This window comes from Remersonia thermophila, chromosome 1 (genome assembly GCF_042764415.1).
Source record: "Remersonia thermophila strain ATCC 22073 chromosome 1, whole genome shotgun sequence".
In the NCBI taxonomy this organism is placed as follows: Eukaryota; Fungi; Ascomycota; class Sordariomycetes; order Sordariales; family Chaetomiaceae; genus Remersonia; species Remersonia thermophila.
The window spans coordinates 1,830,342-1,855,934 of record NC_092217.1 but is presented as its reverse complement, the minus strand read 5'-3'; the positions used below and the strand labels follow the sequence as shown (position 1 = coordinate 1,855,934).

General features: G+C 60.5%; 12 protein-coding genes across 12 annotated transcripts; 6 read left to right on the top strand and 6 right to left on the bottom strand.

Moving 5' to 3' along the window:
• Positions 1 to 39: 39 nt before the first annotated feature.
• VTJ83DRAFT_523 (uncharacterized protein) lies at positions 40 to 1,227 on the bottom strand (the record flags this gene model as incomplete). Its single annotated transcript, XM_071011807.1, has 1 exon — positions 40 to 1,227. The coding sequence occupies one exon, from the start codon at positions 1,225 to 1,227 to the stop codon at positions 40 to 42; it is 1,188 nt and encodes a 395-aa protein (XP_070869876.1).
• A 699-nt stretch (positions 1,228 to 1,926) lies between these two features.
• On the top strand, positions 1,927 to 3,528 carry VTJ83DRAFT_522 (uncharacterized protein; the record flags this gene model as incomplete). The annotated part of the gene is made up of 2 exons (XM_071011796.1): positions 1,927 to 1,941; positions 2,077 to 3,528. 2 exons carry the CDS (start codon positions 1,927 to 1,929, stop codon positions 3,526 to 3,528), a joined length of 1,467 nt encoding a protein of 488 aa, XP_070869875.1.
• A 1,160-nt stretch (positions 3,529 to 4,688) lies between these two features.
• Positions 4,689 to 5,092, bottom strand: VTJ83DRAFT_521 (uncharacterized protein; the record flags this gene model as incomplete). Its single annotated transcript, XM_071011785.1, has 3 exons — positions 4,689 to 4,776; positions 4,849 to 4,986; positions 5,082 to 5,092. The coding sequence occupies 3 exons, from the start codon at positions 5,090 to 5,092 to the stop codon at positions 4,689 to 4,691; spliced, it is 237 nt and encodes a 78-aa protein (XP_070869874.1).
• Positions 5,093 to 5,904: 812 nt separating this feature from the next.
• Positions 5,905 to 7,015, bottom strand: VTJ83DRAFT_520 (uncharacterized protein; the record flags this gene model as incomplete). Its single annotated transcript, XM_071011774.1, has 3 exons — positions 5,905 to 6,231; positions 6,297 to 6,652; positions 6,757 to 7,015. The coding sequence occupies 3 exons, from the start codon at positions 7,013 to 7,015 to the stop codon at positions 5,905 to 5,907; spliced, it is 942 nt and encodes a 313-aa protein (XP_070869873.1).
• A 741-nt stretch (positions 7,016 to 7,756) lies between these two features.
• Positions 7,757 to 8,880, top strand: VTJ83DRAFT_519 (uncharacterized protein; the record flags this gene model as incomplete). The annotated part of the gene is made up of 4 exons (XM_071011762.1): positions 7,757 to 7,808; positions 7,873 to 7,998; positions 8,068 to 8,186; positions 8,266 to 8,880. The coding sequence occupies 4 exons, from the start codon at positions 7,757 to 7,759 to the stop codon at positions 8,878 to 8,880; spliced, it is 912 nt and encodes a 303-aa protein (XP_070869872.1).
• A 680-nt stretch (positions 8,881 to 9,560) lies between these two features.
• On the bottom strand, positions 9,561 to 11,981 carry VTJ83DRAFT_518 (uncharacterized protein; the record flags this gene model as incomplete). Its single annotated transcript, XM_071011751.1, has 2 exons — positions 9,561 to 11,637; positions 11,701 to 11,981. 2 exons carry the CDS (start codon positions 11,979 to 11,981, stop codon positions 9,561 to 9,563), a joined length of 2,358 nt encoding a protein of 785 aa, XP_070869871.1.
• A 1,354-nt stretch (positions 11,982 to 13,335) lies between these two features.
• VTJ83DRAFT_517 (uncharacterized protein) lies at positions 13,336 to 14,190 on the top strand (the record flags this gene model as incomplete). The annotated part of the gene is made up of 4 exons (XM_071011740.1): positions 13,336 to 13,377; positions 13,568 to 13,707; positions 13,781 to 13,947; positions 14,051 to 14,190. The coding sequence occupies 4 exons, from the start codon at positions 13,336 to 13,338 to the stop codon at positions 14,188 to 14,190; spliced, it is 489 nt and encodes a 162-aa protein (XP_070869870.1).
• Positions 14,191 to 14,533: 343 nt separating this feature from the next.
• On the bottom strand, positions 14,534 to 16,071 carry VTJ83DRAFT_516 (uncharacterized protein; the record flags this gene model as incomplete). The annotated part of the gene is made up of 5 exons (XM_071011729.1): positions 14,534 to 15,071; positions 15,131 to 15,242; positions 15,299 to 15,470; positions 15,531 to 15,690; positions 16,049 to 16,071. 5 exons carry the CDS (start codon positions 16,069 to 16,071, stop codon positions 14,534 to 14,536), a joined length of 1,005 nt encoding a protein of 334 aa, XP_070869869.1.
• A 569-nt stretch (positions 16,072 to 16,640) lies between these two features.
• On the top strand, positions 16,641 to 17,916 carry VTJ83DRAFT_515 (uncharacterized protein; the record flags this gene model as incomplete). The annotated part of the gene is made up of 2 exons (XM_071011718.1): positions 16,641 to 16,892; positions 16,951 to 17,916. 2 exons carry the CDS (start codon positions 16,641 to 16,643, stop codon positions 17,914 to 17,916), a joined length of 1,218 nt encoding a protein of 405 aa, XP_070869868.1.
• A 202-nt stretch (positions 17,917 to 18,118) lies between these two features.
• VTJ83DRAFT_514 (uncharacterized protein) lies at positions 18,119 to 19,647 on the bottom strand (the record flags this gene model as incomplete). The annotated part of the gene is made up of 3 exons (XM_071011707.1): positions 18,119 to 18,379; positions 18,447 to 18,815; positions 18,859 to 19,647. The coding sequence occupies 3 exons, from the start codon at positions 19,645 to 19,647 to the stop codon at positions 18,119 to 18,121; spliced, it is 1,419 nt and encodes a 472-aa protein (XP_070869867.1).
• Positions 19,648 to 20,247: 600 nt separating this feature from the next.
• VTJ83DRAFT_513 (uncharacterized protein) lies at positions 20,248 to 22,106 on the top strand (the record flags this gene model as incomplete). Its single annotated transcript, XM_071011696.1, has 2 exons — positions 20,248 to 20,491; positions 20,560 to 22,106. The coding sequence occupies 2 exons, from the start codon at positions 20,248 to 20,250 to the stop codon at positions 22,104 to 22,106; spliced, it is 1,791 nt and encodes a 596-aa protein (XP_070869866.1).
• Positions 22,107 to 23,945: 1,839 nt separating this feature from the next.
• Positions 23,946 to 25,553, top strand: VTJ83DRAFT_512 (uncharacterized protein; the record flags this gene model as incomplete). The annotated part of the gene is made up of 5 exons (XM_071011685.1): positions 23,946 to 24,131; positions 24,207 to 24,261; positions 24,349 to 24,485; positions 24,606 to 25,324; positions 25,403 to 25,553. The coding sequence occupies 5 exons, from the start codon at positions 23,946 to 23,948 to the stop codon at positions 25,551 to 25,553; spliced, it is 1,248 nt and encodes a 415-aa protein (XP_070869865.1).
• Positions 25,554 to 25,593: the final 40 nt, after the last annotated feature.

The following is a 25,593-nucleotide window of genomic DNA, read 5'->3' as shown; positions in this document are numbered from 1 at the left end:
CCAAGCCCTACGTTCCAACCCCCGTTCCATCGTGATGAATTAGGTTGTGTCCATGACCTCCCCGTCCCCTTCCACCACGATCTGCGGCGTGCCCTCGGCCGGGGCCGTGCTGGGCTCCTCGGATCCTTCCGCCTTGGCCTCTCCCATCTCAACATCCTCTCCATCGCCTGCCTGGCTGCCCTGGGCGGTTCCCACCTCCACCGACGGCTCCCGGCTACCACGCTCGCTTCCCACCTGCGAGAAGCTTGTCGACAGCCCAACCGCCCTCTTGGCCACGAACGACGACTGCGACTCATGATGTCCTGGGGCGGGGCTATCTCCCGCGGGCGTAGCCCCCCCGGCGGGGAGATCCCTCGGCGTGCCATCCTCCCCGATCTCCGCCCCTCCCTTGTTGGGCGGGACAAGACCGCTGCCGCCCTCGGGCTTCGGCGTCCCCTCGCGGCTCGCCACGCCATGAGACGGCCTTGGGGTAGCGCCATCCCCACCGCCGGCGCCGGCGCCACCGCCGCCAGCATCCCCATCCGCATCCTCATCCATGCCTTCCCTGCGCTCCACCTCTTCCTTCTCGTCTCGTATCAACCTGCGCAGCCTCATGCTCTCCTCCATGATGCGCGCAAACTGCTCCCGCCGCTCGTTCCACGTGACGCCGTACTCCTCGCGCTCGGCCTCGAGCTCGGCGATCTCGTCGCGCAGCTTCTGCAGGGCGGCGGCCTGCTCGGCGCGCGGGCGCAGCGAGGGGTTGGCGGTGATGGCGTCGGCGAGGGCGTCGAACTGCCGGCGCTGCGCGAGGGTGGCGCGGGCCTGGTCGAGCTGGACCCGGAGCTGGGCCGTGCGTTCGCGCACGTCGTCGGAGGCGGCCAGGATGCGCTCTCGCTCGGCCGCGTAGCGCTCACGCTCGCGCTCGTTGGCGGCGAGGAGGAATTGGAGGCGCGCGATGCTGCTGTCAAAGGCGGCGAAGTCGAGGGTCACGTCTTCGCGGAGCTGGGCGAGGTCGAGGGATACGGTGTCGCCGGCCGCCGGGGTGCTGTCGGGTTGGTTCTGTTGGCCGTCGGCGCCGTTCGTTTCGGGCGGCGGAGTGGCGGTCTGGCGGGCGCGAGAGGCGGCAAAGGTGTAGATGGTGTTGAGGCGCTTGGTGATGCGTTTGAATGGCTTCTCTTCGACGTTGAGGAGACGGGACTTGTGAAGCTCGTTCTCCTCCTTGTCGTCGAGGAGTCCCCAGGACGCCATCTTGGACCAAGTTTTCGCGGGTCGCTCGGAGTGGGCGCGGGAATGGATGAATAGCAGAACGATGTGATGATTCCAATTTGGTTTGGTGGGATAGATTCAAGGGGCGGAAGGCAAACAAGAGTCGATGGTTGCGTTCTGGAAAGCGATGGTGCTGCAAGACCGAAAGATCCCACGGGCCAGACGCAGGGTGGGTGGTTGTCGATGCAGGAATCAATGTTTCCGGGTTACTCAGTACTGTGTACAGCTAGCAGAGGTGGGCCTGGTAAACTTGCAGGTTTAACAGGTACCTGTTACCTGTATTGATGCGTTACGGTAACGTTACCCGACGGCCAGGGGTGCAATGGCAGGGAACCTGGAAGGGGCGAGGCTGAGATGTCTTTGGGGGGGCCAGAGCAACTGTTCTTCGTCACAACAGGACACTGCTTTGCGAGACGTTGACTTACAACCTGGAAAGAAAGAGCCATTGGTCTTTTACCAAGCCGGCAGGACAACGACGAGAACAACAGCGTCGAGTCTTTGCCATTGTTGTTTTATTGGCCCCCGGCGGTGCTGTGACTCGCAGCCTGATTCGGACCTCGTGGACAACCTTGGGCTTCCGGGAAAGCCAGCGCATGAAGCAAATCATCGACTGCGCCACGGCTTTCTTGATCTCCTTCTTACCTCGGCGTGCGTCTTGAGAAAGACCATGCTCTGCAGGCCATGCGCTTACCGCAGGTAAGAAACTCCCAAGGACATTCGATTTTCGATGCCAGTTCCGAGTTTGTCTTTCGTCAACAAAGATGTGGCGCATTTCATCCTCTTGAATCGATGACGTCCTCTGTTTCAACCGCATTCTAATCCATCGCAGGCGCCCGTTCCCAACAAGTAAAAAAGCCCAAGCCAGGCCACCACCAATCTAGCCCTCGCGACCGGGACTTTGACAATCTCGCCGCCATGCCCGGCTTCAGCTACACCGGGGCTCCCGACCTCGCGGGAATGTGTCTGCGAAAGGCCTTGGATAACATCCATCTCATTGAGGACGTCACCGGGCTCCCTGACAAGTATCTTCGAATCCTCCTTGGGGTTGTGAAAACCCCTGCGCAGCTGCGCAAGATTGAGCTCAACAGCGATGTTGACGAGATCTACGAGTTGACGGCACCGCAGTGGCAGCGCTTCATCGACGAGGACTTTGCCGACCTCGCCGCGAAGCAACAGTTTGAACCAAGCAGTCCCACGGCATGGCATGAAGTGTACGAACGGTACAAGAAGATTCATGATGCCAAAATCGCCGCCGACACCGAGATGTTGATGAAGGCCTTTGCCGCCCGCGACCAAGAGAAGATCAAGCGCTCGGCAACCATCATCGCCCCTCAGAAGAACAAGCTGCCGCGACCTCCCCGGCCCAAAACGACAGGATGGGGTGCTCCGCGCGCTCCGCAGACCTTTCTTCAGAAGGCCCGGGCCGAGGTTCGCGTGCAAGCTCAACGCTTCAAGCTCGGCACACCGAGCGGCCGGTCTCTCGTTCCGTCGGGCCAGATTATGAAAGCTCCGCAGAGCAGGATCAACGACGCCCGCATTGCGAGTCAGCCAAGCATCCTGGAGGCCCCCAGAATTAGAGCGCCTCGAGTCGTCTCAGCCCTTCCCGGGAAGAGCCTCGAGTCCGCTCGCAAGGAGGGAAAGGCTCCCCACAAGGGGAAAGAGGTTGCTGGCGAGGAAGATGATGACGACCTGGATGATCTTTTTGGTGATGGGGAGGGGGGCGGAGGCGACCTGGACGATCTCTTTGGCGATAACGACACCAACAAGACGATTGCATCGGTTCCGCTGCCATCCAGAGAGGCACCTCGCACGTCTCTATCGATTCAGACCCAATCCTCGAAGCGCCCTCCGGCCAGAGATGGTACGACCTCCGAACCGATCGCCAAGCGTCAGCGCTCTGTCTATGACACGGCATCGGCAAATCTGGCGGCGGTCGCCACTACATCAACCGCACAGCCGAAGCGTTCCGGGACCAACGACGAGACCACCGCCAGCTCAGCCGCCAAGCTCAAAAGATCCAAAGGCTTGGGCCTCTCTGCCTCCCCGGGAGCCAACAACGTGCTGAAGATGTCCGGCAAGACAGAGACGACCAGCAACGCCGCCTCTCCGACCAAACCGACACCACCCGGTGCTCGTCAGTCTTCGCCAAACACGCCCTCGGGACCGAGCGCCGCGGCTTCGTCAGATCGGAAGGGTGAGGTGCCACGCCGCGTGGTCAAACTCAACAGAGGCACCCCTACGGTCATGCGGCCCAACTTTCGGCCTGGGAAGGCTCGGAAGTAATAGAGGCCCCTATTGGTCTTTCGGCTCGACATCGAAGCCACATAGAAAGGAAGGGCAAGCTACGAAGTCGCTGCATGGGCAGATTGCATTGCTGGACGATGCCATGCGGATATTAGTTTCATGGTTTCGAGGACGTTTTACAGAGTTCCATTCAAGGAGGTAGCAGGGCATTGGAGAGGCATTCAGGATTTTTGTTGTGTGCGTGGACAGGAAACGAAATGGATTCAGCGTATATTTGGCAGCGCGGTGTGGGATCGGGATACAGGGGAGTTTAGGATTTGTGGTTTTCCCGGACCGCAGGACACAGATGGGTTGTCCGAGACGATCAAGATACCCAGCTTCATAGTCACCTGCAACGGTCATAATGTAGTGGGTGGTTTTGGCCACCAACTTCGAATCTGGGATCCTCGGGTCTCTCTCTGGCTCACCTCTTGTCCACGAGAGACTGTCTCAAAAAAAGGAGTGAAATGTGCGAAGTCTACGAGCCAGCCGGGCATCTGTTCAGGTTCCTCAAGCCGAGTCAACAAGAGAGATGGCTCATATCAGACGGCCTTAACCCCTTATCTAGGTTGCCAGCCACCACATTGTCACTTGCGCCACACTTTTTTTCTTTATTTTTTTTCTTTTATTTTTGTTTTGGTTCGCTTGCCCAATCTCTCGGATTCTATTTCCCAGCTCTACCGTGAGCGCTAACGCCGATGTGGATGACTGCACCGAGCGGCATGACCAACGACCAACGACCAACGACCGGCCCCGGAGCAAACAGGTACGAACAAACACAATAGCACAAACAACGACCCTGTCCGTTGCCTCCTACCTACTCTCCTTCTCCTTGTCTATGACAAGTCCACCGTCATCATCATCATCATCATCGTCGTCGTCGTCGTCGCCATCATCACCCTGCCCTCCAGCAACCCCGAGCCCCCTCCTCCTGTGCTGTCTTTCAGACACCCATGATGACGTCTCGGTCTTCGTGCAGAAGAACCCGCTCGTTGTCATTCTATTCTCCCTCCTCTTGCTCCATCCCCGCTCGCTCTCCATCATTCACTCATTCACTCGCTCACCCACTCGCAACCCCCCATTCCCAACCTAGGTCGATGCTCGGCACGGTAGGCCGGCAGCGGATGGCTGGCAAGGCGCAGAGGGGAAAGGGAGAGCGCTCATTGGCTGCCGCCGCGCAGGGCCAGGACCAAGTGCAGCGTGGAGCCGCCCTCGAGGCTGTAGTCGTCTGCCGTCTTGTCGTCGACCCTGTGGCGGGTGAGGGGTGGGTTGTTTAGAATGCGTCGAGGGGCAAAGGTCGTGACGGGGAGCGTGACCTACATCTGCTTGCCGCCGAAAATGAGACGCTGCTGGGCCGGAGGGATGCCTTCCTTCTCCTCGACCAGCTCCTTGATCTTAGAGACCTGGTCGGAGCCGTCCACGTTGAGCTCAATCTCCTTGCCGGTGAGAGTGCGGACTCTGGAGGGTTCGTGATCAGTCAGCGCTGGTTGCTGGAGGGGGGATGTGGTATGCAGCTGTTGCCAGAGGCCCGGTGGCATGGATAGGCGGCGTACTTGATGAGCATGTTGGCGGTTTTGGGAGATATCCGTCTCCTTCGGGTCCTCTCTCTGTTCCGGTCTCACAGACGGCCGATATGGTCCTTGGGGTTTCTTCTGCTCGACTGTTGTGTTCGAGGAGAAGGTATCAGCTGGAATTTGTGTCGACTAGAACACAAAAAAACGTGCCCAGGTATGGTCAAGGAATTGTAGTCCAGGAGGAGCAGGCAGGTCAAGGCAGAAGCGAGCGAGGTTGATTGTAGGCGATGATGGCACCAGTGAGGTGGGGTGTGCTGCTGTAGTGGGGTAATGCGAGACGCGACAGTCCGTGGCGGCAATTTATGAGTTGAGGTGGGGCAGCGACGCTTCCACCTCCCTCTCCCCCCCCCCCCCCCCCGCGCCGTGCCCGTTGTCAGCTTAGGTCTTCAAGCAACAGCCTGGCTTGCTGGAAGCCCTGTAGGCACCCGGGCTGCTCAACGTAGGTTTTGTTGGATCCCAGTTCTTTCTCAAGCGGAAAAGCAAACATCCCAATGCACGAATGTCCTCTGAAAGCGCAGGGTTGGAGCCGTCATCTCGGGGCCTCCAGGCTACAACTCTCCGTTGTGCTCCCTTCATGCAGGTTCCATATGTGAACCGGGACTCCATCCCGGCCGCCATCTGGTTCAGAAGACAAAGAAAGTTTTGTGGTTCGGGCCCGACAGAAGCCCGCCTTGAACGGACCGTCATGTTGTACAATGTACAATACACAGCAATCGCTGACCATCATCAATGAACATACAGTGGAGATTGTCCATGACCTCCCGAGAAATGTGCCTCCCAGTCCCTTGTGCCCCGTTTTGCTTTACTTCTTCTCTCTGTTAGCGTCTTCAAACACGTTCAACCCCAGGCCCTCAGCGTCAAGGAGCAGCCGGTTCTTGCCGCCTGCCTCCTGCAGCAGCTGCGCGATGGCCCGGGCATTCTCCAGCTTCTTGAGCTCCACGTAGGCCTTGTTCTTCTTGATGGCCTCGCCAATGAGCTCGGCAGACCGCGCCTCACCCTGCGCCTTGACCACCATGGCCTGCTTCTCCTGGCGCGCCTTGTCGACGATGAAGGCGGCGCGCTGCGCTTCTTGTTGCGCCACCTGCTTGGCCTCGACGGCGGCGGTGAACTCGGGCGAGAAGGCAAGGTGCTGTTCCGCCACGGTTAGCCTCAAAACCAGACGCTGGACAAGTTCCATCCTTTCCGACCACGTACCGTCAACGACACATCGTCCAGCAGGATGTTGAACCGAGCAGCTCGCCGCGACAGGTTCTCGCGCACCAGACGGGCGACCATCTCTCGCTGGGTGATGAGCTGGCTGGCGTTGAACTGGGCGACGACGCTCTTGAGCACCTCGTTGACGATCGAAGGCAGCACGCGCTCGTCGTAGTCCATGCCGAGGGTGCGGTAGATCTGCGGCAGCGCCTGGATGTCTGGCCTCGACAGGACACGGCAGGTGATGTTGACCATCTGCAGGTCCTTGGTGCCGGTGAGCGACGAAACGTTCCTCGGCTTGGCGCGCACATCGTAGATTATAGGCGTCTCAAACCAGGGAATGACGAAATGCGTTCCTGTGGGCCAAGAAGGAAAGCGTTAACGCGGGAGAGCTGGCTGGAGGGGGGGGGGGGGGGGGGGGGGGGGTCGTCGTCATCAGGATCAGGGCTGTCCTCCGTACCTTCGCCGTAGATATCCTTGCTGATGCCGCTAAGCCTCCGATACTTGATCGCCCGGTGACCGCCATCGACGTTGAAGAGGGCGTTCTGGAAGAGGAGGGCGCCGCCGCCGAGCAGCAGCAGACCCGCGAGACCACCACCCAGACCCCGCGGCGAGCCACCCGGGAAGCCTCCAGGCCGGAAGCCTCCTCGGCGTTGGGCCTGGTTGGCCATGGCCCGGACCCTGTTTGCGTATTCCTCGAAGGGATTTGGGTTCGACATGTTGCGCAACTTGGCCCGAGATGAAGGCCTTTGCGGACTCCTCGGCATCTGCCAGATGTTGCTGTGTTCTCGCAAGGCGGGCTGGTTTGCTGCAGCCGGTGGAGAAACCAAAGAGCTCCGGCCAAGCCAGACAAGGGAGCTTCCCGGCTTGGCGCTCTGGCCAAGATCACGTGCAGCTGACTTCATCCGCCAAGCCTTGCCTGCCAACGGGGCCCATGCCGGCGGCTGGAACAGGCATTGTCCCCAATTCATTCGTTCATTGAAGTTTGAATCCCATCCCATGCCCCAACCCCCAGGTCCAGGTCCTCAAGCCGTCAACCTCCCTATTCAACGTTGGAAGGTCCCATTGTTGCTCCCGCAAGGCTTATCGGCCCAGTTCCTCATCTCGCTGTCTTGGTTGCTCCAATAAGAAAGAACAAGGAAGTTGACGCAGCTGTGGGCCCAACCGTTGAAGAAATCCCATCCTCCCAGCTCACTCTTGACCTGAGCCGTATCCCACACGTTCGCTGTGAACTTCCATCGATCCTCATCAATCGTTGCCGCCTTGCCTCTTTGCCCGGCGCAAGCACTTCATTCCCCCGCCATTGTGAGACTTCGCGGTTGACGCGCCGGCCGTGTTCATCGCCAGACGCCTCACATCTCGGCTGGTGGCATCATCCCATCAAGCCCTATATATCCAGGCAGTAACATCATCTTGAACTACACGGGCAGCCTGCCTGGGGTATCTGCTTGCCGTCCACAATGTCTACGCGACAGCCGTCCCGGGTGGTGTTCGTCGGCAACATCCCATATGGTGAGTGCCGATTGTAATGTAGGGCGTCCCAGCGACCAAGCCCCCGAAATCTAACCGTCTGCAGGCTTGACCGAGGAGCAAATCACGGAAATCTTTAGCGGTGCTGGACGTGTCCTAAACTTTCGCCTGGTCTATGACCGCGAGACGGGCAGGCCAAAAGGGTTCGGGTTTGCAGAGTTCCCCGACTACGGTATGCCTTCTCTCCGCCATCCCGGCCCATCTGACAGCCGCTAACGACACCCTCTCCCCCGTTCTCCAGACTCTGCGGCCTCGGCGGTGAGGAATCTCAACGATTACGAGATTATGGGCCGCAAGCTCCGCGTCGACTTTAGCAACGACCCAGAGAGCACCGACGACTCTCGGAATCAGGACGGCGGTGTACGGTTTCCTCCCATCTCTTCACCTCTTCTTCTGTCCGCCCCTGTCCCCCGACGTGCTAACCTGCCTCCGATCACAGGCCGGCAGCAACGGCGGACCTTACCACGGTGCCTCGGCCCCCAACGGAAGCGGCACCGCCACTGCCTCCTCTTCCTCCTCCTTACCGCCCCTTCCGCAAGGCAAAGACCTTCCACCGGGCGTCTCCTGCGCCGACGCCATCTCCCGGACCCTCCACACCCTCCCTCCGGCACAGCTCCTCGACATCCTCCAGCAGATGCGCACGCTCGCCACCAACGACCCCTCCCGCGCCGCCGAGCTGCTCACGCAGGCCCCGCAGCTCGCGTATGCCGTCTTCCAGGCCCTGCTCATCATGGGGCTCGTCTCGCCCGAGGCCATCAACTCGGTTCTCGAGCCCGGCGCCGCCGCGCCCGCTCCGCCCCCGCCGGTGTACCCTGGCGCTGGCGTTCCGCCCGTTGCGACCGGCACGCCCCCCGTCGCCGTGGGAGGTTACGCGCCGCCTCCGGCAGTCGCCCCGGCTCCCGCTCCCGCGCCTGCCGCGCCCGCGCAAGACCCGGAGGCGCTCATGCGTGCCGTGCTGGAGCTGCCGCAAGAGACGATCGACCAGCTGCCTGAGATGGAGAGGCAGCAGATTATGGTGCTGCGCGCCCAGTATGCCGCGCAGCTCCGGCGCTGATGACGGTTCTTTGGGGGAGGAGCACCGAGGGACTTGGTCATGTACCCAGGGACTTTGCGGTGGAACATTTGCATGCGTGACATGGAAAATAGTGGCAGCAAGGATTTAGAGCAGTCAAGTTGGCTTGGAAAGCTTCAAGGAATTCATGGAAGAAGAACAAGGGGAGACGCACGGGGGGTGGGACGACGATGGGGTGGAGGCCTGTGTGCTTGCTTTCCTGGCTCTACCCAGCATTAGGAAGAAAGCCATTTTTTTGTTGTTGTTTTTGGAGTTTGAGGTAGAACGGGGTACCTTCTATCAGTATTAGCACTAGGGACCCGTGGTATTCTCCAAAGTATTAAACAGACCATCCTAAAGGCCCTCGAAGCTGCGATCTATCGACCAAATGCTTCATGGTTGAAACTACCTCTAATAAATACATTCTGAAAACCACTGGCGGCCCAACGGGAAGCAAGTCCTGTGTGTATCTTATGCAAGATATCATCCCTCCTCTGCATTGCTCATCCCGGGTATCTCCACCCAAGGTTTCTCACAACCGGCCATGCCCTTGTGTCCCAACTACCATGACGATAGCCATTGCTCAGGTGTCTAGCCAAGGCCACCCGAGAGCGGAACACGCCAGAGGCTGAACAGAGAAACCAAAACCGACAACGGCTCCCAAAGCAAGAAAGACCAAAGGCTCAAACGATCCTATACACCTTCTTGGCGATGAGATAGCACGCAGTGCCGAAAAGGAGCAACCCCGCCGTGATGAACCAGAACCAGTCCAGATCCCCTTCCCTGTCCTGGCCCGGCACCCACACGTTCATCCCCCAAAGGCCCGTGATGATGTTCATCGGCAGGACGATCGTTCCCAAGACCGTCAGCTTTCCCAGCACATCGGCCGTCTGCTCCTGCCGTTCCGTCATGCGTATGTTGATCTGCGCCAGGTAGTTCGTGTGCGACCGCGCCAGGATCTTTTCGTAGTGGCTCAGGTTGGACGTCATGGTCACGATGTGGTCCTGGATGTCGCCCAGGTAGAGGCCAATCTCGCTGCGGGGAGCCACCTCCCAGTGCTCGTTGCAGCGCTTGGCGAAGCCCTTGATGACGTCCGCCTTGGTGCTGAGCAAGCGCAGCAGCGACATGACCTTCTTGCGGCAGTCTCCGACCCGGCGGAGCATATCGCGGCCTCCGCGTTCCTTGTCGTCGGCCTGCTGCCTCTTCTCATACTTGGAGGCTCGGCCGTCCGCGTCCTCGTCCGGGTGCATCTCGAGGATGGCCTCGTCGATCTCGTCGACCTCGCACTCGATCCTTTCGATGAGCGGAACGAAGACGTCCGTGATGTCATCGATGATGGCGTAGGAGATCCAGTCGGAGGAGAGGATCAGGTAGTCGCTGAGCTGGCGTATGCGGCGGCGCACGTTGGCCGGGTGCGGGGTCACGGAGAAGTGGAAGCTCAGGACGCCCTCGCGGAAGACGACGACGTACATGTTGATGGGCTCCATGAAGTTTTCGCTGGTCTGGTCCTGGTCGAAGGTGCGGTAACTGACAAAGTAGTAGTTGCGAAAGAGCTCCACTTTCTCGCGCTGCTCTTGCATCATGATGTCCTCGGCCGTCAGCGGATGGATGCCAAAGGCCTTGGAGAGGATCTTCATTTCGGCTTCGGTCGGGCTGAGGATGTCGAGCCACCACACCGGGCGGTCGCCGTACTTGACGGGCTTCAGCGGCTTGTCGGCTTGGGCCGGAGATGGCGTTTTGCGCTGCGGGGGCGTGGTCTCGTCCGAACTGCACTTTGTGCTCTCGCTGTTGGATGGCATCTGAGTCGCAGGCTGACCTTCCGTCGCCGTGGACGGCTGCCGCGAGGGGAGCACCGAATCGCCGCCTTGCCCCGAAAGGACCTTGTAGAGGTCGACTTCCTCGTCTTCCTGCTCGTCATCGTCTTCCGAGTCTTCGATGATGCGAGGCTCGGGGATGAACAGCTCTCTGAAAGTGCCTCCCGGCTGTACCAGCTCCGATATGGTCTGGCTGTGGATGGTGCTCGGGAACTCCTCGTTGAAGTAGGTGAATCGATACGGCGCTTCCTCCTCGGCCTGGAACCAGCCCCGGTTGACCGGTCTCAGGCGACCGTTGATGAGCTGAGGCTCGGTAATCTTTTTGGCGCGCCGTTCTTCGCTCCGGCCTTCCTTCTCGAACCGACTCCATTCCTCCAGGATGGACAGATCCGGCCACTTGCCACGGCGCCGTCGCGGCCGGGCGTGGTTCGTTGCGCCCCGCTCCTCTTCGTAGAGGGCTTCCTGTGGGAAGCAAACGTCTTCCTGCGCTTGGAGGATCGTGGGCCGCCTCTCCAGCGGACTCTGAACCTGCTCGCCCTCGTCTTCGTGCTCCGAGTGATCGTCATGGTGGAGTTCGTCGCGGAGGAGCACATCCCCGAAGCTCAAGGACATGGGATCCGTGGGATTGAGCGGGGGAGAACCAGGGACCGACGGCGGGTAGTTCACATTGTAGCTGTCCGTCAGCACCCTCCTCCTGAGGCTGTCCGATCGGTTTGAATTGCGGCGGCTCCGATGCTCGGGATCAACCCCCAACGCGGTGTCATTCGATCCATAACCCGCGACTGATTCGCGCCGCTGGAATGTTGGTTCGGTTAAGAGAGGGGCGCGCTCGTTCGCCTCCTCCTCGTTGTCTTCTCGGCCGAAGCCCCTGGATCTGGCGGCTGGATATGACGTGCTGGTGGCAAGCATCGACGGGCGCCTCGGGCGCAGAAACGGCTGCTGGGCCCTGGACGCAAGTTTGTTAGCGTTTGGCAACCCGCAAAAACTGATAAGAGGGCGGACTACCCACCGATGGTCCAGCAGCTGGTCGCTCTCCAGGCTTGTATTGCTCAGGTTGCGACCCGCAACCGCATACACGCCGGGATCCGGGTGCGTTCCGGAGTCGGTCTCGCCCACTTCGTCCAGCGGGGAGACGAACGACCTTCGCCTGTGCGCTCCCTTCTTCTTTCCCTTGCGGTTCTTGTGCCTTTTCGAGTGGTGCCGAGAAGAAGAAGGCAGACTCGGCGTGCTGTGAGAGTGGTTACGAAGCACCGCTGGGCGCTGTTGTCTTTCGGAATCCATTGGAGCCATCGGCCAAAGCTGCGGGTTGCCTTGAAGCGCGGGGGGCTCCACGGCCTGCAACACGCTGCGCCAAGTGGGCTTCCTCACCCGTCCTGCGGATTTCGATCGTGTGAGCTTGTTTGTGAGATGAGAAGCGTGTCAGATGATGCTGGGATCGAGCGCGTCTTGATAGATGTTGCGAATAGCACGGCAGAGGGTGACAGATTCGAATCCGTTTCCTTCAATATGCACCATCCAACAAACGAGTTGACGGGTGTAAGAGCGTATGCGCTTGGCGTCGGCAGGAACGTCAAGGAGGGCGCATGGTTATCGAATTCCAAGGTCAACCCCATGTAGCGGCGAGCCAGTGTCTTGTTGCCAAAGCAAACACTCGTTGCTTGGAGATGACGGCGATGGGATGATAACAGGCCGAGTCTTGCCCCAAAGAGGCGGAGCTTTGGCTAGGTGTTGGACCGTTCTGGTGATGGTGGGTTCAGTCCCCTGGTACCTACTTTTCTGCCTAGTGATGTCAGCCCCAAAGCAAGGCGCTGGAACCAACCGAAGTTGCCAACGCTGATTGGCCCAACGGCACTTTGCCAACCGAGGTTCCGCCCTCAGCTTTGCCCACGCTCACTGTCGTCACCTGAGACACAACTCAAGCTGGGATTGGTGGCTCCGGGGCCCAACCCGTTTCCGCCCTCGCCGGGCGATGCACTCCACGTCCCGAGTCCGGGGTCCCGTCCCAAGCGCCGACATTGTCCGTCCACCACCTGTCCCGCCGGCTGGTTGCCGCGCGGGACTTGTATTTCTTGAAGCGCGGCATGCGCCGGGACCGCCCGTCCTCTGGGCCGACAAGGCCCGCGTAGCGGAGCCTACACTCGCAACTTCTTCAAGGGCATCCTGGCCACCGGTTGAAGCTCACCACGAGGCGCACCGTCGTGATGCTGGCGGCGAGGCGACATGGAACCGTCATGGCGATTCGCCAAGCTCCCTGCGTCATTGCCATCATTGACTTCATCAAGTCCGGGTTGGGTGCCTTTAGAATGCAGCGATGCATGATGCCATCCCGAGAGGGTGACACGCGACGCAGGCAGCCGAAGCAATCTCATGTAGATAGATATGCAGGCTCCGTTCCCAATGTCTCAATGTGGAGGAAAGCGGAGAAGCGGAGGACACGTTGGAGACGGGATGGAGCTCTCTGTATGTACCTGAGGGGTGTGCTTGAGGAAGCATCTCTTTAGGTATTTATCCCGCAGTTCCCGGGTGTGAAGCTTCCTACCTACTCTGTAAAACAGAGCCATCCATCTGCTGCTGAGATTCAAGACCTCCCCTTTCTCCAATTGCCCAGATCCAGTCGGAGCATCGCGACCCAATCATCACCACCATGTCGAACTTCCCCAAGCTTATCCCGGCCTTCACAGTCCAGGTATCTCCAACATCTCCCCCCCCCCCCCCCCCCTCCCTTTCCCTGACGACAACCCCACCTTCAGCTCCCGGCTCCCATTCACTCTGCCAACAACCTCCCTCTATCCTTCCTCCCTCTACCGCCAGAATGCCCGTCTGCCCGGATGACTATCCATCTCTCTAACCAGCCCCCAACCGGTTTACGTACCTAGGTCGCCATCGCCGCCCCGGTTTCCATCGGCCCGGCCCTGACCTTCGTCCCCTTCGCCACGGGCGGTTCCATCGTCTCGGAGCCGTCCTACCCGGTCAAGCTCGACGCCGAGATCGAGCACGGCGCCGACTACATCAAGCTGTGAGTCCTCGGGGCGCCCTGCCTCTGAAGGGTTACAAGATGACCGTTGCTCATTCGTCGCTCCGCCGACAAGGGACCCCAACGGCCGCCACGTGCGCCTGGACGTCGACAGCGCGGCCCGCGACCGCACGACGGGTGCCCGGCTGCGCTTCAGGTACACCGGCAAGGTGGCGACGACGGGTGCCGCGGGGAGGTTGCTGCGTGGCGAGGCCGTGGGGACGACCGACTTTGGGGAGGCTTGTACGTTGCGTCCCCCTCTTTTGTCCTCGCCTCGTCCTTCTTCAGTGGCTATCTTGTGTAAGCAAAGGTATGGAAGTGGAAGCTGATGGGTGACCATACGCAGTTTCGGTCGTCGAATTTGAGGTAGAGGGCAAGGAGCTGGCCGTCCTGGAGGAAAAGGTGTTTGTCGGGTCGGGCCACTTCGTCGTCGAGCCCGGCAAGCCCACCATTGTCGAGTACAAGGTCAGCGAGGTTTCCGCCTGAGCAAAGCTCCCAAGGGGACGGTAGGCAGATAAGGCAGCGTACGTGTGTGTGTTCTCAGGATCAATTGCATGTAGGCTCTTCACCAATGCAGTTCGCGGCATTATCTACGCAGCTGGGCGGGTCTGAAGACTTCCACGAAACCCCGAAATGCAATGCGCTTGGTATGTGCTATGCTATATGCCATAGGAGCGACGACCCAACTCCCCTCCGAAATCTCATGGTTGGCGAAGACTGGTACCTAGAGATACGCATCCTGCTCTATCCCCCCGCCTCGCTGCGCTTCGCTTGCTCTCTGTGAACGATATCTCCCGGCGCTCACGCCCCCTTCCGTCGGCAGCCCACGTTAGTTCGTCGGCGGAGGGCCTCCCGCCTTTTGGATGAGGAAATTCCCAACAGCGATGTTGGCAATCTCGTAGGCCTTGGATCCCTGCGGGAAGGTGCCGAGCGCCGCCCAGAGGTCAATCAGCGGCTGCATGGGCTCGAGGTCGCTCTTCTTGAGCAAGTTCAGCGTCGTGGCCGTCAGGATAAAGTGGCTGAAACAGCTGTTCATCGACTTCTCCAGGTTGAGGCAGAACATGTCGTCAAAATGGGACCAGTAGAGATGGGCGTAGACGCGGAACATCTGCCGGAAGATGGTCTGGCACGTTTCCATGAAGTTTTGCGGGAACCCGCTGCGCTTGCCGATCCAGTCCTGACCGGTCTCCGGGAGCGGGGTGCAGAAGGCCGGGTTGTCGGCGTACGAGACGCCGGCGGGATCCGTAGGGAAGATGGTGGTGTCGTCGATCTTGCCGTTGATGTACCGTTGGACGAGCGTCAGGTACTCGTAGGCTGGGATCTCGACGGGTTGGTACCGCGAGTTCAGCCAGGTGAAGGAGTGATTGCTGGGCAAGTCAGCGCCAGGGAGAAGGCAAAAGGTGACCATGGGCAAGCCCCGGCTTACCTTCCTGCCGACATCTTGGGGCACCGCTTGGAATTGCAAATGGAGGTACCGTCTTCCTCCTTGTCGTGGACCAGGCGGATGTAAGTAATGAGCATCCGCCAGTGATCCACCACTACAGAACGCACATCAGCTACGACGTTCCGCGCGTTGGCCCCCAGAACAGCTCACCTTGGTGCGCAATCCACTCTCCTAGCTCGACCGTCTTGGGCTTCGCGCTCAGGGTCAAGAAGTTGCCCTTAACAATGTGCTTAGCATAGTTGGCGTTGAGCCAGAGCGGCTTGACGGGAGGTAGGTGGTAGGAGGCGAGCACGTCTTCGGGCGACTGCATTGTGCCGGTGGCCTGGTCCAAGTCGACGGTCTCAGCAGGTGAAGGCAAAGCGGAGAGTGACGGGGGCTTTACTGGTAGGTTGGAAGAGGGAGACTGGCCCCCTTGGAGGCTCGGAGATGGAGCGGCCGGGGACGGGGCCTGAGACTGCTGAGCCTTTGCTTGCTGTTGCTCCGGGCTCGGGGAGCTGGGGCCCGGTGAGTTCGTGCCTTTCTGGCCGCGGAAGCGCGCGTTGCTATCGTTTGCTGGTTAGCGAGCCCGAGAGGAGGCTTTCAGGTGCGTTCCAGATGGAAACGGCTAGGACAAGACGGGGCGGCGGGTGGCATGGGTGCGACATGTCAGACAGCCGAGGGGACGCTGGTTGGTGGAGGGGGCTGTCTCTCCGAGGAACAGGGCTCCCGCAGAATGACAGCCTTGCAGCATGGAGCGAGAGAGCGCTGGCTTGTGTGTATGCCAAACATGATGTTGCGCATCGGCGCTTGCCGCCTCACTCTTGCGCACAGCTCAAAATCAAAAGGGGGTGAACAACACGCGAGACGGTGTTCCGTGTCGTGTCAAGTACAAGTGACAGTGACAGGCGGAGCCATACTCACATTCCGGAAAAGAGGTTGGACATGGTACTCGAGAGCGGAAGAGGGGAGCAAAGGAAAAGGGAGGGGGAAAGAAAGGAGGGTAAAATCCGGGAGTCTGAATTCGTCCAAAAACAAAAGGTGCCTGTATGCCCTTGATACCAGAGAAGGTCAGCGGCGTGTTTTCGAATTCACCGTTTAGGGTATTGACTGATGGATTGAGTCGGGCCTGGTACTCCTGAATCCTTGGGCGTGACAGATGCATCCCCGCCGTTTCGGCGCCATGCTCCCGGGGGGGCTGCTTATCGATAAGATACAGAGGCAGGGGGTCCGAGGCTGACTCAGCTAGCGCCTGGCTCGGTTCGCGTGCGCGTAAAGATCCACCAACTATCTAATCGCGGCCCGGCTCCAACAATAGGAAAGGCTGCGTTGCGTGCGGCTAGGAGAAACGCTTTATTCAAGCTTCGCAACTATAGCATCGCATCTTCGCAGCTCCTATTTCCTCACGTGCAGAGTCAACCCTAGCATTCGCTTCGAGCAATTCGATTGCGCTTCGGACCTTTTTTCCCCTCCTCATCCACGGCCATCAATTGATTCACGTCCCAATCCAATCGACATGTCCGACTCGGAAGAACCCATCGATCTTCAGGACGAGGGAGCCGACGATCTCTTCGGAGATGACGATGATGCCGTGCTTTCGGACGCCGACAAGGCCGCCAGCGATCGGGAGGCCGAGTCGGAAAAGGGAGACGGTGAAGACGATGACAGGCGCCGCGAAGACAGCTCGGAGCCTAAGGAGTTCCGCGAAAAGCTGGTCGCCGAAGTGCCGCTCTACCGCCACCGCATTCCTCGTTCCACCGACGGCAGCGTGAGTCGCGGCCTGCAAGCGCACGTTGGGACCAGCCATCTTCTGACAATCCCCACAGCTTCACTCTCTCCGCGTCCCCGACTTCATCAAGTTCAATCCCATGGAATACAAGCCCGACGAGTGGCAACCAAGCAAGTGGGATCTCGAGAACGCCCGCCGCGAGAACCCCATCCCGTCCATCATGTGCCGCCGCGACCCTGAGACGGGCCGGCTGAAGAGCAATGCCAACATCTTCCGCTGGAGCGACGGCTCCGTCACGCTGTCCATCGGCGACGACCACTACGAGATCCAATCCAAGTCCCTGGCCCCGCCGCGCGGCAAGCCGTACAAGGAGGTGCAAGACGCGCACTACTACGCGGCAGCCGCTCATCTCACGACCAACTCCCTGCTGATCGTGGGCCACCTCACCGAGCAGTACATTGTCCGCCCCAACAAGGAGCTGCAGGACCATGCGCTGGAGCGGCTCATGGCCAACCTGGCCGACGCCAAGAAGGACCGCGGCGCCGACATGATCATCGTCACCACCGAGGACCCGGAGCTGCAGAAGAAGCAGGCCGAGATGGCCGAGAAGGAGCGCGCCAAGCAGCAGCGCCGCCGCGAGACGGCTGCCGCCCGCGCCGACGGCGGTCGGTACAAGGCGGGCGGCTTGTCGGTTGGCGATCTGGAAGGCCGGCGTGGCGTCGGTGCTGCCGCCGGCAGGAAGCGCGGCGCGCCGGGCGGTGGCAAGCCGAAGCGCCGCCGCCCCGAGTACGATTCGGACGACGACCTGCCCAGCGGCCGGCGGCGGGCCGACAACTACGACATGGACGATGGGTTCCTGGTGGACAGCGACGAGGAGAGCGAGGAGGCCGCGGGCTCGGATTCGGACGAGGAGGAAATCCTGGACGATGACGAAGAGGACGAGCGCCCGCGCGCCAAGCGGCAGAGGACCGCCGAGCCGGACCAGGACAATGATGAGGACGAGGGCCCGACCTCGCGGGGTCGCAGGCGGCGCGTCATTGAGGATGACGACGACGACGAGTAGAGGTTGGGAGCAGAAGATGGGACTGTGTATTATGCTTATCATATCTCGGGAGAGCGCGACGTGCGGGTACACTGGCGTTTTAGGTCGTCTCAATGGGACAGCAACAACAACAACATATGGGTCGCACATGTAGATGAGATATCATCCGTCGCCGACGCCCATCTACCTCGATTCGGCTTCTCTACCAAAGGAGGCAGACGATTTAATAGTATCCTGGCGTGTCCGTCCTGTACTCCCCTGGCCTCCCCGGAAATGCTCCTGGAACAGCAGAATCCGTCGCTGTGTCTTCGTCCGAGCTCGCATAGTTTCCCACCTCCTCCGGCCGGTCTGGGGGCGCTCGCATCGCCTCCAGGACCGCAGCGTCCAGGACAGGCGACTCGTACGGCTTGATGGTGTGGATCTCGCGCCCTGAGGGTATCTCCGCGAGCAACGGCCCAACGGGGGGGATCGGTTGGGTGAGGATCTGTCGGGGACATTTAGATATCAGCAGGAACCCAGACGATGGGCCGGACCGGCACTCGGCCGCTTACCGTATCGTTTTGCTTCACCCACTTCGCCTCCAACATCTCAATCACCCTCGTCTCCTCTAGCCTCCCGCCATCGGCGCCCCAATCCAAGCCCCTCTCCACCTTCTTGTCCTCCCTCCTCTCGCTCCACTCCTTCTTCAACCCTTTCAGCCCCCCGATCTTGCTCCCCTTCCCATCCTCAACCCCAAGCTCCTGCAGCCCCGCCCGCAGCCACGCAATCCCTTTGCCCGTCTCCCCTCCCAGCTCCGCATCGACACCGAAAAACCTGCACGCCCTCGCCCGGCTCGTCCGCCTCACGTCGTTCGCGTACCGCACCAGCTCCGCGGCCGCCGAGCCGCTCCCCGCGCCCGCGCCGGACAGCAACGCGGCGGCCTGCGAAGCGTGCTCCGCCGCGGCCAGGCACAGGCGCGCAAACAGGTGCGCGCGCACGCGAGGCACGTCGGGGGCCTTGTACATCCACTCCGTGTCGTGCTTGTTGCGGGCCTGGAAGGCGAGGGTCGGGTAGGGGTCGTCCTTGAGGACGGCGAGAAGGGTAGCCTCGGCGAGGGCAAGGGAGCGGTGTGCGGAGAGAGCCGAGGGGGTCAGGTCTGCGCAAGGCGGGGGGCCGCTTGTGGTGGGGGGAAGGGGAGGGGCATGAGGAAGGGGGGCGGGTGCAGAGGTAGTCGTAAATGGAGGCGGCGTCGAGCAGGTGGCGCGTGGCGGTGGTGACGGCGGTTTGGCGCTGGGTGGTGCCGACGGGGGCGGTGTTGGTGAGGTAGAGGGGCTGGAGGGCAAAGCGGGCCTGGAGGGTGTGGGTGTTGGCGAGGGCCGAAAGGGTGAAGAAGATCTCGTGCTCGAGGGAGGTGATCTTGACGCGAGGAGGGTCGCGGCCGGGGAGGAAGCTGCTTGCCAGGGTCGGCCGCCATTCTATCTGGGGGGGCGCCGTCTGCGTGACTGTCACGTTGCCGGCGCCGCCGAGCGCCTTGCGCGCGAGGCCGGCCTCGATGGCGAGGAGGTAAGGGATGTAGGTCTGCAGGGCCGAGGCGACATTGGGGAGGTCGGGGCCCTGGGAGGCTGGCGCAAGGCGCTTGTGCTTCTTGAGCGTGTCGCGCACGACGCCGCGATGGGTGCTCGCCTGGAGCGGCAGCGAGGGGTGCGACTCGCAGGTGAAGGCCGACGAGAACGAAAAGGACGACGTCGTTGGGAGCACAAAGGGATACGGCATGGCTTGGCTAGGTAGGTAGGCAGGCTCAGATCAACGTATCGTCGTTCTGTTTCCTGGTCCTTTGTTTTCAAATTTACCGTGAACCTTGTTGGAGTTTTAATATATTTGCCCCGATTGATCTCAACTCTACCCCTTCAGTGTGTCGGTTTCACGGCGGTACGAGGTAGTAGTATCAGGGAGGTAATGTTCAACGGGCCGGTGCAGACCACAAAGAGTTGAGAATGAGGGGACAAGATGCACATTCCATGTTGTAATCTGTACTGTATGTCTGGACTCTTAGGTACCCCGTGCCTGGGCGTCTGCCAGGCAGTGACATCACCAGGCCCGGCAGCTGATGGCGGCCCGCACCACCTCAGCTTCGCTTGATGAAATGCTCCGATCCTCGACCCCTGCAAGCTCTGGTGGGTCCCTCCTCCTAAGTGTACTACTACACTTGCGGTGCTGTCCCCTGTCTTGGCCAGATCTCCAATCCAACGCCAAAAAAGTTCCCAGCTCCAATTCCGTTCCGTCGGTCGTTCGACCTCCCGCCCCCCACGACAGCGACCCTCCGACGCGGTCGATGAGGTCCTTGCCTCGTCCAGCACCCAATCCACCGTGACCATGGCAAAGCCGTCGCCGTCCCCCCACAAGCCGCGGCGGAAGGCCAAGCAGGCCGCCGTGGCGTCCGGCAGCTTCGTCGCCAGCAGCTTCGGTCCCGTCGAGACCATGACCCGCGTGCCGACGTTTCCCCTGGCCGCCCTGCTTTGGCCCGCCCGTGGCTCCGTCTCGCAATGGGAGCTGCTGCCCCTGATTCTGATGACAGCGGGCTTGTTCCGGTGGGCTGCCGGCCTCTGGGGCTACTCTGGTATGGATGCTGTCCGGGGCTGAAATCCCCCCTCCGGCACACGAGTACGACGCTGACCTGGCTCTTAGGCTTCGAGAAGCCGCCCATGTTCGGCGACTACGAGGCCCAGCGGCACTGGATGGAGATCACAACCCACCTCCCCATCTCGCAGTGGTACTTCCACGACCTGCAGTGGTGGGGTCTCGACTACCCGCCGCTCACGGCATACCACAGCTGGATCTGTGGCAAGATCGGCTCCCTCATCAACCCCGCCTGGTTCGCCCTCTTCTCGTCTCGCGGCTCGCACGACCCGACGCTCAAGATCTTCATGAGGGCCACCGTCGTTGTGTCCGAGTACCTGGTCTACATCCCCGCCGTCGTTATCTTTGTGCGCCGTTACAGCCGGTTGAGCGGCGTCGCCACCTGGTCCGCCTCGCTCGCCCTGGTCGCCATCCTGATGCAGCCAGGCACGATCCTCATAGACCACGTTCACTTCCAGTACAACACGGTCATGCTGGGCTTCGTCGTGGCCAGCATGTCGAGCATGCTCGCCGGTCGTGATCTCTGGGCTGCCGTTTTCTTTGTCGCCGCCCTTGGATTCAAGCAGATGGCCCTATACTACGCCTTCTCGGTCTTTGCCTATTTGCTCGGGAGCTGTTTGTTCCCCCGCCTCAGGCTATCCCACCTCATGGCCATTGCCACCGTCACCGTGATCTCATTCGCCATCCTCATTCTGCCTTTGGCCGTGGGCACGCTGGCGGATGCCAAGCGTGGCATCGACGCGCTTCCGGATATCGACGGGCCACGCCCGCCGCTGCCGCTGTTCCCGTGGCTTGCCGACCATCTGGACACGGAGGGTTCTACCTACCTCGTTGTGGAGCAGCTGGTCCAGATGATCCACCGCATTTTCCCCTTCGCTCGCGGCCTCTTCGAGGACAAGGTCGCCAACTTCTGGTGCGCCCTGAACGTGGTGATCAAGATCAAAAGGTACCCGGCCGCGTTGCTGCAGCGCGCCGCGCTGCTCGCGACGCTGGCGTCCATCATCCCGCCCAACCTCGTCCTCTTCTTCCGGCCGAGAAAGGACCTGCTCCCCTTGGCCTTCGCCGCCACGGCCTGGGGCTTCTTCCTGTTCAGCTACCAGGTCCACGAGAAGAGCGTCCTGCTGCCCCTAGCGCCCATGACCCTGCTGCTGGCTGGCAGCCACGGCCTGAGCAAGACGACCCGCGCCTGGGTTGGCTTTGCCAACATCCTCGGCTGCTGGACCATGTTCCCCTTGCTGCGGCGGGTCGACCTATCCGTGCCGTACGCCGTGCTCACCCTGCTGTGGGCGTACCTCCTGGGCCTGCCGCCAACCTCGCTGGGCGTCTACTTTCACGACGGCGGCAACACCTGGACACAGTGGGCGACGCTCTTTATCCACGGAGGCTTCTACCTGCTCATGCTCTTCTGGCACGTTCTGGTGCAGTTTGTTGTCCCGCCTCCAGACAAGCCAGACCTGTGGGTTGTGGCCAACGTGGGCGTCGGTGCTGCCGGCTTCTCTCTGTGCTACCTGTGGTGTCTGTGGAGGTTGATGATGCAAGCTGACATCTTACCCAGATCGTGGCTTGCCAGGAAGGACAAGGTGAAGGCCCAGTAAAGGTTGCGGGGCAAAAAATGGATAGGCCAAGGAGGATGGAAGGTAGTTAGATGTCCTGTTTATACCCTGAATATACCCTGTTTTGGTTTTGTTGTTTCAGGTTCCTTGGCCCTTCCAACGTCAGCTGATGGTTGTGGCTGGTTCGGCAGTGGCTTCTTGAGTCGTTTGGGGCGGAGCAAGCTTCTACGTACACAGCGGCGACCCCGTGCTAGGAGCTTGCAAGATTGCGAGGCTGGTTCGTATTGGGATCTACGGTGCAGGCACACTCAGGTATGTAGACAGCTTCAGCCGGCTGTTTTGGAGACCGGCCCTGGTCGTGTGCTGTGGTCAGATGGTGTGTTAGTAAGAGCCCTGCCCATCCACCACTGAAGCTGTACTCTCAACCTAATGAACAGCAGGCCAACCGGATAAGCCGATGGCCCAAATTGGGAAAAGCCCAGACCACGGAAGAAACAAAGCGGTCCGGAGGACACGGAGACCAATGCTACCCGGGCCTGCGATGGAAAACGCCCAGGATGCCTGCCCTCTGGTCTAGCTATGAAGCACATGGTGGCGATCGATCCCGTCGTTTATCCGCGACAAATTCCCTGTTCGTCATTGATACCTCGGGCTTCTCGTCATTGTCGGCTTTGGCATTTCCCACAATCGGCATGCTCGATGCGGGGGCTCGCAGTTGAGCCCAATGCTCTTCCGTCGCCCGGCCTTTGATCAGCCAGATTCAGCCAGCCATCCAACCAGCCTACCATTTTTGGCGGAGACCGCCGGACGTCATCAACAACGATCAACGAGTCTCGCATAGCTGCCCAAAATACACACACCACCTCTACGCTGACACCGGGCGGCGGCGTGTTTAAGGCTGCGCCTCTTAGCACTTCAGCGCCGGCATCCGACTGGGAGGACGCCGAGGTCTCGAGTGACACAACGCATGCGCGTGGGGGACCACCGCCCCCTGGCCATGACAGAACACAAATTCGTTGGACCAACTAGGTGCTTGTAGGACGAGCAACCTCAGGCTGGCCGCGCGAGCCGTTTCTGCGACCATCTGTGCCCCGCGGGCCGTGTGAAGACACATCACCCAACGTTTCCCCAGGTATGCTCTTGGGGGAGCTACCAAGGAGGGGAAGTTTGGTCAAGGACAGCGGCTGTGTCTTGTGTGTGTGCCTGTGTAAGTGTGCGTATATGCGTGTGTGTGTGTGTGTGTATGCGACTTGGGTTCTGGGAACTTTGCGATCTGACTGAGCGGGGTGACACTGCTGCAAGGCTATGAGGATGACCCTCTTAACATCTTTATGCTTGTCTCTCTTTGTCGGCATCCAGCCCCTCAGCATCCCCACATGGCGGTCGTCGACGGGGCCCAGGGCTGGCTTACCCGTCTCTCGGCGATGTTGGCAGCGCTTTGTCTGAAGGAGGCGGGAAGGCGTCATTCGGGCGCCACGTTGTTCGTAAAAGCCTGATGGGTGCCCCCAGCTGCGAGTTGTCCGAGATTGGGTCGTCTTTATCCTGCTCTGGTATTGTCAGGACTCGAACGCTCGCACCTATCGTGGATGGCTTGGAGAATCACGGTCGGTGTTGGTCTCGTCGGTCCCGACCTTGATTGCAACGCAACATCCGAGTAACATACCGTTCCGTCTACCCGGCCGTTTAGAATCATTCTCTGCTTCCCCCTTTCTTCCCTCCTCCTTCGTGGATAGCCGAACCCGCGGGGCTTGACATAGGGCCTTCCCTACCATCCCCGCTCTCCCCAGTCGGCGTCCGTCCTTACAACCTCACTCGGGGCGGGCGGTGAACGACAACATCTCTCATCCACAAAGGAAGATCAATCCCCCTACGCCGGCTGCCATGCTCACGACACAAATTCTCAGGCTGCTATTCGTCCTAGCAGGCTCGGCCACGGCCCAGGTGGACATACACACGAGCACGCAGTTGCCGACCCCCATGGCGGATAATGCTCCTTCCTCTCCCTCGACAACGGCAACGTCATCTTCGTCCAAAGGACCCGCGACGGTAACAATTGCTGTCGGAGCGGTATGTGGGAGAAAGCGGACCGAGATTCGAGGTCTAGGTGACCAAGGGATGGCGATGGCTGAAATTTGGTGACAGAATGGGCATTTCTTCACTCCGACCGAGGCCACGGCGAATGTTGGCGATATCATCAGTGCGTTTCCCCCCTCTTGTCCTTTGTCTTTGGTGCTTCTCCGGAGGGTAGGGAGAGTAAGGAGGGACTTGAGTAACATCGATTCAGAGTTCAACTTCTATCCCGGTGGCCACCGCGTCGCGCGGGCGGCGTTCGGTTGGCCCTGCATCCCCTACGAGTATGCCAACATCAACAAGCCGGGTTTCTACACTGGAATCTTCACTCCCCAGGTAGTTTCAAACGATGTGAGTCCTCCCACATCTCCGGAGTGCTGCTTATGCCTATGTCCCCGGAAAGACAAACCGTCCCTTTCCCAACTTGCCCGGACCTGTTGTGCCCAGGCTCAAGACTCACGCAACGGGCAGCCCCCTTCCTACTCCGTCCGCGTCAACGACACCGAGCCCATTTTCTTCTACTGCGCCGCTCCCGGCTCCTGCATCGACTACCATATGATCGGCGTCATTAACCCCAACGCCACCCACACCCTCGCCAAACAGCTCGAGTACGCACGCAACACCACCTACCAGCTCGCTCCTGGCGAGCCCTTTCCCAGCGAGTCGGCGCATCCTCGACCCAGCCCAACAGCTGGAACTGCTCCTGACGCTGCGGGCTCCAGCGGTTCGGAACAGGGGAGTAGCAGCAGCGGCGACAATGGAGGGTCGAGTTTAAGTGCGGGGGCTATTGCCGGCATCGCGATTGGCGGCGCCGCCGTGCTCGTCCTCGCCGGCGCTTTGCTCTACATCTGCGGACGCCGCGGCGGGTTTGATAAGGCGTATCGTAAGTCTGTGGTCCTCGCCGGCGGCGGTGGTGGTCTGGGGTCGCCAGCGATGGTGGAGGCGCGGTACCCCAACACCAGCGCCGGATCCCCGGGGCTCGGCGTCGGGCTTGGCGCACAAGCTCCCAAGGACTTCGCGGCGGGGGCCATGTCACCGACGACGACGGCCGGACTGTACGGGCCTGCCCTGCCGCACTCGCCTTCGTTGTCGATGTCGCAGACGGCCGGCTCTGCTGCCGCGCCGGCGGCATATGGTCCCGGGAGTGGGACGCTGCCCGCGTATCATCCCTATGCGGGACCAGATTACGCGTAAGTCCTGCTGATCTCTGATCTCGCTCCGCCTAGTTCGAGTAGTTGGATGAGGAAGATATTGACTTGAAGCATCAGATCTCCGCAGGCGTCGCCAAGGACCGATCAGTATGCTGCGACCCCGGCGCCGGTCGAGCTGCCGACGCACGAGCCGATCCAATCACCACCGGGCTATCATTCCATCGGGGACGCTAGGGGAGATGTGGAAAGCCAAAGGGGGAAACCATAGGCTCTCGGGGACGATCCATAGGTTGAGCTGCTTCTTCTTG